The following is a 9,708-nucleotide window of genomic DNA, read 5'->3' as shown; positions in this document are numbered from 1 at the left end:
GTATTTCCCATGAAATGAAAAATGCAGTTCTTGCCCTCCTCTATTTCTAACACCATTTCTTTGAAGAGCTTGTGCAGGGAAATCTGTTAATTGAAAATACTAACAGGATCCCCAGAAGGCAAAAAAATCCAACTGAAAATTAGTCCAAAGTTTTACTGAAATATCAGAAGTTCTCAAAACTAATTAACTTTCCTTTGTTGAATGCATGTTAATGGAATAAAACTGTTCCATTCACCACGTCAACATAGTTGAATAGTTTTCTAATAGATTTTTTCCTCACTAACTCTTATCTTATGAATATCTTGCCAGCCTCACTCTTCCTGAATAGAGGTTCAGACCTGTAGCAGTAGTCAGGGATTTATTAATTGAAAAATATAAATAAATAAAAGATTCCCATCAAGATGTGCATATTCCTCTGTCTACCTTCCCTCTCGGCTTCTTTTTTTCTTTCTTCTTTCTTCTTTTTTTTTTTTTCTTCTTCTCCTTTTAATCTGAGCAGGGGGCAAGTGTTTGTGTTTTTGAAGGACCAAAGGTCATTCCTACCAAACAGCTCAGTTTGAAAAGCAGCTGCTTACGAGGTGCTGATGGCACCAGTCCTGTTGTACTTGGGCAATGAGGAGCTTATTACCACACAAAAACTGAGCTGGAAGGCTCCTCACTGGTCACAGAGCTGAGCTCAGGCCTACTGCATAAATTAGCATCTATCACATATTCAAGGCACCCCAAATTAAACCAATTGTCAGATCAATTGCTAATTTTGAAGCCAACATAAGGAATTTTTTACGTTTATTTTTTTAACTCGGCAATTTGGGTATGATTTTAGGATTTTTTTTTTTTTTAAATCTCATGCCTTAAGAAACATTTCTTTCTGTTCATGCTGCTATTCTAGGGTAGCTCAAGCATAGCTGGGGTCCTAGCTCTGAGATGATCCTAAACCCTGCAGACCTGCTGCAGATGTTCCCAAATACCCCCTGGTTCATGTCAGACTCAGCCAAACCCCTACACTAAGCCTGAACCATACAATTTACCTGGACTGACCCTCTCCAAAAAGCTCCCAAATGTAGCCCATGGGAGTGATATTTTTGACACAAGTTTGAGCATTCCTGATGTACCTAAAGGGTCAGACTTTGTTTTGGGAACACAAAGACCCACGTTATACCTGATGGGGCAGAGTGTAGTCAGTGGTCATGTCAAATATTTTGAGTCACAGTGTTACATTCCATAAAGAGAATTTGAAGAATTATTTTGTGTCTGCTTCCAATAGAGCCCTAGGCCATTTAATCTTATCCATCATTGTCTGGAAAGGATTGTGTTACTGATATACAAAGTAAACATCCATCAGTTTAACCCAGGGATCCAGTGAATTTAAACCGTTTATGAAAGGTATTGTATTTGCCACTGAAATCAAATAATTGATCTTTGTGCAGGTTACATTTGCTTCACCTTTTATGAATTTCATCCCACAACAAAACCAGTTCATTAACCAAGTGAGGATTATTGAAATATTCCTTTAAATATTAAGTAAATAATTTGCATTTCATAAGCACAATGCTTTTGTCCTTCCAGTGCTATGTTATTTGTTATATATTCATTATGCCACAGTGTAGTTTTGTGGCAGAAGTATTTCATTAGCCAGACTCCACTGAGCTTCAGCCTTTCTTCCCATCAAATATGAACTCACATTACAAATGTGATGGGGGGAGAGAGAGAAGAAACCAAGCGGGAAAAAAAAAAAAAAAAGAAAAGAAAGACAAAGCCCCCACCAAAATAGTAAAAAATAAAGCCCAAATCAACCAAACAAAAATGCTCTAAACCTTTGAGCAACCCTATCTTTTGCAATCTTCCCGCTGAAGACCATTTAGGAATAGTTGTTGGCTAAAAATAATTCTTAAAACACGGTGAGATGACTAGAATGTTGTAATTGGAGTGCTGGCCTAGGCTCAGCCTGTCTGCAGAATGGCAGGTGCCTTCTGGTGATAGCTTGGACCTAGAATGGACCTGACCTGTGCAAGCTTCTTGTTTGAGCAGTGCTAGGCACAGGAGCAGGCACAGCCTGTGTGCCAGCAGTGTGCAGACCAGCTCAGACAATTCCCCATCAGACAAAAGACAGGACAGTGCAAAGATGGGAGTGACTCATCTGAGGTCACATGGCAAAGATAAAAAGTAAAGGTCTTTTCAATCCCCTTTCTCAGGTCAGCAAGCCCCACTGCCCTTCTCATTGAAGATGTATTCCTGTCTTTGGATTTGATAATGTCCTTTCAGAGCACAGGATGATGTCAGCTGATTAATGTTGCAGACAGGAGATTGCAAGATCTCCCAAGGTCAATATGATAAACAATTAGAGAACTTAAGATGCATCAGAAATCATATTGTCTGACAACTCTCTCATTGTTACAGTGGTGTAACCCTGAAACAATCTCCCCCCACAAATGCAGGGTCTGCCTCAGCATCAATAACAATTCACATCTCAGTGTTGTCAGAGATAAATATTGCTGATCTCAAGGCCACTGAAATCATCCTGAACCAATAGTTACAGCCGTCAGCAAGGGAGACAGAGTGATAGAGGAGGCAACACCCAGAGAGCAGCTCTTAGCTTGTGTTTGCTACCAAAGCCCTCTGTGACTTTTAGTTAAGTCAGTCAAGAAAGAAAATACTGACCACAGTCCCTACAAAGGAGTTCCTAACTCTGCATTTTGGGCACCCTAGCAAGAGTTTTGGGAGTCCACAGATGTCAATGAAGTTAATATGAGTGGAAGTCAATCCTGTCAAAAACAGGAATGTGAGCATATCTGCAGGTCAAGCTGCTCCCTCCTCTTGAACCAGATTTTGAAAGAGGCAAAAACGGCCCAAAGAACTGTCAGTACACATATGAAAGGAAGACTGAAGAATGGGAATAGTCAGAAAAAGGCCTTGGGGAGTGCAACATGGAGTGTGTTGGCACAGGGAAAAAGGAACTGAATGGACTTTACAGTAATGGGTACAAAGGTGTTCACAGAAAACAGACGTATATTGGGGCAGAGGAACAGGAATGCACAACATCAGCACCTCTGTTCTCTATCCACTTTTAATCTATCAAGTCAGTGTCATTAATTCTCCAGTTTTAGTAATATGTTTGTTTATAGAATGTTCAATGAGCTCCAAATTTAGGCTAACAATATCCTTGTCTTGCAAATCTGCATTAAAAATAAGATGACATGAGTAAAAGAGGATAAGAAACAGCTTTCACAGAAAGCTGAAGGAAGCAAACACTGCCCAGACTAGTTAATTTCACTATAATGTTTTCTTTTACGTATGTAAACTTATACAATTTGTTAAGTTTAACATTAAGAAAAAAATCTTTTCAAAAGATTAAATTGGAAAATTAATTCAGTATTTGTTGAAATTGAATTTGTTTTTAGCTGAAGTAAGGTTTTTATCAGAAGAGATTTGAGGGGCACAGCCTCATTTCTTAATAAATTATTCATGCAAAGATGCACCATGTCAAAATCCATAGGTGACAACATCCAGGCTAAAGGAGGCAGTGGTGTCATGGCGAACCTGCAAGGAACAAGATAAATTCAGAAAATGCTTACATTTAAAAAACCTGAGTTTCTGTGAACTTACCTGACATAGATATGACATAAATATGAACACTGAAATTTGCCGATTTCAGAAAATTATTTAAACATCCTTGATGAAAAAAAAAACTTACTAAAATAAAACAAAACTTTACATATCTTAATAAATGAAAATTTGATATATATTTCTTACCATCAGTTCTCTTTAAGATCCAAACATCTGTTCAGATAGTTGATATGGCCCCAAAGTGTCACTCTCATTTCTAAAACAACAAAGGTTGCAAACAGCTACCTGACAATAGCTCCAGATTTATTTATTATCATTGATGTTTAGCCAGAGAGTGATGGGAAAAGTTTTTAGCAAGATGCCACAATTTCATGCCGGAAAAGTGTTGATTATCTGTTAAATTTGGAATAAATAAGTGCACACTGATTGCACACATATAAAGTATCAGCAGGGATTTTTCCAACAGAAAAATACAGAAGTTAAGAAAAAAAATAATTTTAAAAATATCGCTGCTAAAAGGAAATGTAAATCTGGCAGAAGTTAGTCAAATTTTGGGTGCCTGTTTCACAAAATAAATAATATAATTGTAATAATAATAATAATGCCATTTACTTTAAATAAAACAGATGGCTTGCTGCCAGGCTGAACTCAAACACTTCTATGATAATGGTAAAAAGTTTTGACAGGAGAGACCCTTTGGTTTAAAAATTAATTGTTTCAGACAAGCTGTCAAATTGTTAACACTAACATGCCCTAAATGTAAAAATTTATATACCCAGAGACCAAGATTCACACTTGACTGTACCTGACTAAGAGGTTTTCAATTCTGTAATGATTTTTGGCACTAGAAATATGCCTGGAAGGTTCAAACACTTTACAGAAAAATTGCCTGACAGATTCTCTGCAGGTTTGTTTGATTATAAGATCAGAGTGAATTGACTGGAGGTGTTAGCAGCAGTTTTAGGTCCTTGTTTTAGAAACTTCAAGAAAATACTGGGAAAGACCACGAAAACTTATGACCAAGTGGTAAAATCTCACTGACATCTTTCTTTATCCTACATGTTGTGCTGGGTCCTAAAGACTATTCTGTCTGAGACCTCATTGAGTTTTGAGAAGTGGGTAGTTTCACAAAAAAAATCCTGCACCCAGTAAACCAAAATAGCTTTAACTTTTCTCAAGTATGAAAAAATAGGAAGAGTTTATAAAGAGATAGTGTGATATTTAAAGCTGAGGATAGAAATAGATGATGATCTGTTCTAGGTTTCACTTCCTACTAAGAACTTTAACAAAAGGATTTTAGGTGCAGAACTGTGGCTTTTGAAATCTGTCCTCTTTTCTCTGCTTTTTCTGATGCCAGCTGAGATTTGAAGTAGTAGATCCAAATTACTGTGGGAAACGCTGCTCTTATAGCACACTCAGGCTACACAGAAATAATGGAGAGGAAACTTGATAATCTGCTTGCTACAACCTCCTTCCAGGTAGTTGTAGAGAGTGAGAAGGTCCCCCCTGAGCCTCCTTTTCTCCAGGTTGAACACTTCCAAGCTCCCTCAGCTGCTCCTCATCAGACTTGTGCTCCAGACCCTTCCCCAGCTTTGTTCCCATTCTCCGGACGCTCTCCAGCACCTCAATGTCTTTCTGGTAGTGCAGGAGTAGGAGTAGAATAGGGGTAGAATGAATGAACACTTGCTCAGGGTAGTACTTGTCTACTTTGCTTCACAGCCTGTGCCAGATTCACCCACCCAGGTGTGGTGGGGAAAGAGATAAACAACCTGCTATCCCAAACCAATACTCTGCCAAGGTTCAAGATAAAGTAGTGTATCAGATTTCACCAATGGATTTTGTTTGCCTTTCATATAACTTATTGCAAGTCCTAAGAACAAGCTATTTTTTTATATGAGGCTTAAATAAAAGGTTTATACGAAGGCTATAAAATAAAGAAAAAAAAACTTCACATGAAAATTCCTCCAAACACAGGTAACATTTGCTTTTTCTAATCCCCATTATTTTAAAACACTCTTGTTGATCTCAAATATGAACAAAGTACTTTTACTTTGGTGACAGATTAAAGGTGAGTAATCTTTAAAGTATTTAAGTAAAATTACAAAAAAATAACCTGACTTTTCATATAATGGAAACTTCCAGCAGTGTATCAGGGATTACCAACAGCACATGATGAGTCATGTGGTGTAGTCTAGGATCATGATCCACTGGAGAAAAAGGAGCATGCAGAAGAAGAGTAGGTATTCACCTGAAGCTCTGCAGCAGTACACACAGGAAATCAGTGTCAACCCAAAACAAAACCTCTGGTATAAATTCCACAGTTGGAAACTTCCAGCAACATCCATTTTAGGTAGAAGTAGATGGAAAAATATTAGGTTTTTACTAAACTTGCGAGGAAACAGGAACATGTTAGTTATGCTCTGCTTTGAACAAACCTCAAGTTACCTGGACAGAACCTGTCCCTGAGCCCACAGAGGTCACCCACAAAGTGGCAAAGGATCTGGGAAAGGTTCTGGCTGTGAATATAAAAATGTAGATTTTTCTTTGTTCTCTTACATAAGAATCCCCCATGACCACAAGAAACCTGAATTGATAAGGATAAAAGATTGCTGTAACAGTAGCAATTCCTGCCACGCCAAGGGCAGCTCCCATGTCACCTTGCCTGTGGAGCAGCCTGTTCCTGAGGCTCCCAGACAGGGAGGCAAAGACGAACTCTGGGTCAGAGGGAGGTTGAGTTACATTTAATGTAGCACATGAAGGTATTTAGGGGCTCTTGAGAGCTGGCCCATTTCAGCAGTGCTGCTTCAATGAGCCATATATTGACAAATTATCAAGGTGAGATCAGAGGACTAAGCAACCCAGAGATGGATTTTCTCCATCTCCATCTCCATCTCCTCCATGGAAGAGGGAGAAAGTTCACATACAAGGGTGAACATCATAGAGGATGGCATAGATTATTTAAAATAAATAAATAAATAAATAAATAAATAGATTAAATAAATAAATAAATAAACGTTGTGAGTTTCATTAAGGAATGTGTAACCGAAAATACTGACAACTACAAACATGGTGATCCCGAGGTCAGACCTATGGATTGCTTGTTGATAGATCTTATGAACTATCCAGAAAACTTCTGCCAAGTGTTGTAGAAGTGGGATTTTTTTTAATCCTAACTTAAGTGGAACAGGCTAAGGGGAATTGAAAAGAAAAATGCATGTTAAAGGAAAAAAAGAAATTTTCCATTAAAAGTGTGCTTTTCTTTTATTGAATATATGTGAATGTGGTAACATGAAGACTGACTTCTTTTCATTTCCTTTCCTTTTTTTTTTTTTTTTTTTATAACTGGAAAGGTCTAAAACAAAGATGAAGCAATGCCAGATTGATGGAATCATGCCACAGAAGCCAGAGAGGAAAGCAGACAGCTGGCATTAAAATTTGGGAGAGGGAGTGCTTGGAACTGCCAATATATGCTGGAGAAAGGAGAAGGAAAGAACGAAAAAAGGAGTAAAAATCTAGGAGGAACCTCAATTGCCATAACTTCTGTGGTGAAACTGTTCCCCCTGTGGGCTGATTATTTTCCAGCTCAGTAAGGATGCAAAAACTCCTCAGGACCATAAGAAAGCCTTTAAGGAAACCATGAAAGCCTCATGTGAAAAAACCCACAATTTTTCTGTTGATTATACTCACTAAATAGGGGTTTGAACTTGTGTTGAAAATCAAAGAATATAGAAAATGACTGCTCCAGTTAGCTACAACTGTGTCTTTAACATTCTTACTAACCTCCCTGAGAACCCAAATACCGATCTAATCCATTTAGGTAATTTTTATGTGTATCTTCAGCTCTGAGTGGTGCAAGGCACAGGCAGCTAAAGGAGAGATATTCACCCATGTCAGGATTGAGAGTCATCTAAACCACTAAAACACCCATTCTTGGCACCATTCTTTCACTGTGTCCTTCTAACTTCTCCCCAACTCCCTCTTTGCAGAAATAAGAACACAAGGAGAAGGTTGGCCTTCTGCCAAAGTCCATGACAATAATAGTAATAATAGAAAATAAAGAGGCAGGTAATAATATTTTGTTTCCAGATCTGTAGATAAAAAAAAAGTCAACTCAAGACATTAAATGCAGGACCCAAATATGAATTATAGCCTGCTTTCAACAGATCTACACTGAGGGAACTACAGTGTTGCTGCCAGTACTCCCTTTTTTCTGCTACTTAAAAACTCTAACTTGGAGGGAAGAAATTGTGTTTGTCCTCTGTTTACTCTGATGATTCTCTACAAAAGAAGACCAATACTTATAACTGTGGCAATGAATTTGCCATATACAGTATGGAAAAAGTCCTGCCAGAAATGGACTGGTGAGGAAAACAGCTCAAACTCTATGGAAACAGAAGTTTTTACTGTAGTTTAAACATGTCTCAACATGTTTGTGTATTTTCTGCAGTGTCACTGTATCCCTCTCCCAAACACCCCCTGTGAAGCTATTGTCTCCCATACAAGGTGTCCTGGGAAGATGTCCCGAGGCGTCCCATTGGTCCTTTGTTTAACCCCTTCCTATTGGCTGTTGACCCCTTACCTGATGGTTTCTTTTGTGTGACCCTGAACTTGTGATTGGTCCCCTTTGACCTTCCTAAAAGCCTTATAAACCCCATCCCCACAATAAACTTCCTCTTTCGTCCGTCCCTCCCAGGTGGTCTGTGTGTGCTCCTTGCGGGGTCACCGGGCCACGTGCTGGGGTGGGGGGAAGGGCATTCACCTCGCAGGTAATGGGGCTAGAAGCTTAAGGCCTGGAGGTCTCCCCCTATCCCTCAATTCGCCGTAATTGGTGCCACGTGGTGAGGCCAAGATTGTTTGAACTCTTCTGTGAAGATAAAAGCAATCCCAAGCACAGACTGGGGCGAGGTCTGTGTCAACGGCGAACCGGAGTCTAAGCGGCAAAAGATATTAGCAGGCGCAATCACCACAAGAGAGCAGTCTGTTCTGAGTATCTTCAACCTTCCTGAGGACATTAGGTAAGGAGCAGACCCGGCATATTCCCTTATATAAAGAAACAAACAAAAAAAAAAAAATGGGAGCATCCCTCACTAAGACAGAAAAAGAGAACTATAAGCATTTGAAAAATTTATTAAGTTGTAATGGCAAATCGACTAACAAAAAATCCTTAAAAAGCCTTTCCAAAGTTATGGTTAAAACTGACTTTAAACTTCCTTTCTGTCTGACGACTAAAGATTGGGAATTACTAGGCAGACAGATTTGGATAGCTGCAAATTCCAACGATAAAGCAGCAATACATGCCAACATAGCTTGGACTCATATCGTAACAATTCTTGAAATGCAAGAAAAAGATTCTGAACCCCAACGAGAAAGCAGCGCAGCTTCCCTCCGTGGTCTAGGAGAGGGTGGGAGATCGAAATCGCCGCGGGAAACAGGGGAGGAGGGAGATCACGAGCGGCAGCCCTGGGCAGGCATCCCCCTTCAGCCCCCCCCATCGCGGTCAGCACATGGCGGAGCCGCGCCCCCGGTCCCTGATACAGCAGGAGGCTTTGGAACTGGCCAGCCTCAGCCCCCTGCGCAGATGGGACCCGCAGCGGCAACCCCCAGCCCGGGTTTCACCATTGGGACAGCCCCTGCCCCCCTCCGGGCCCCTCCGCCGCGGCCGCCGCTGCAGCGAGGGGAGAAGGAGCCGCCCGCAGCCAGCTCCAGCGGGATCCCTCCCCGCCCCCCTCCCCCTCTCCCTCCGAGAGCAGGCGAAACCATCCCGCTGCTCCCAAGCCCCGACTTCCCTCAGCCACCACCCCTGACATGGAATATATAACCTCTGCAATGACTGCTCCACAAACCCAATGCACTGTTTCAGCAAAATAAAATAAAAAAATCCAGTATAAAAACAAAAAGCAATCAGTCCATTCCAAGAAAATATGTTTATTGAATTATAGTTCTAGTCAGGCTAAATTTTTGCTTCCATTACTGAGAGGGACATTTGAGAGTAAGAAAAAAGCATCAATAACACAGCAGTACTAGGAAATAGTGTTCAACTGTTCTGTGATCATTCAGTTTATAAAACAGAATTAGTGAGTATATGCCCTTTCCTTTAAGAAAAGGTGCACATTTTTCTGATTAACATTTCTGCTTTTTAATACA

The 9,708-nt window shown here is 40.0% G+C and overlaps 1 protein-coding gene across 1 annotated transcript; it reads left to right on the top strand.

The window, feature by feature from the left end:
* Positions 1-8,749: 8,749 nt before the first annotated feature.
* On the top strand, positions 8,750-9,382 carry LOC113982787 (basic proline-rich protein-like). The gene has a single exon (XM_027711293.2). It carries the CDS (start codon positions 8,750-8,752, stop codon positions 9,380-9,382), a length of 633 nt encoding a protein of 210 aa, XP_027567094.2.
* Positions 9,383-9,708: the final 326 nt, after the last annotated feature.

The sequence above is a fragment of the Pipra filicauda genome, unplaced genomic scaffold (assembly GCF_003945595.2).
Source record: "Pipra filicauda isolate LSUMZ 115617 unplaced genomic scaffold, ASM394559v2 scaffold34_size3990699_pilon, whole genome shotgun sequence".
NCBI lineage: Eukaryota > Metazoa > Chordata > Aves > Passeriformes > Pipridae > Pipra > Pipra filicauda.
Note: the sequence above shows the minus strand (reverse complement) of the source record. Positions and strands in the feature narration are given on the sequence as shown.

Bases quoted from the DNA above. Each gene is read 5' to 3' on its own strand.
- LOC113982787 (XM_027711293.2), top strand. From the start codon at position 8,750: ATGGTTAAAACTGACTTTAAACTTCCTTTCTGTCTGACGACTAAAGAT.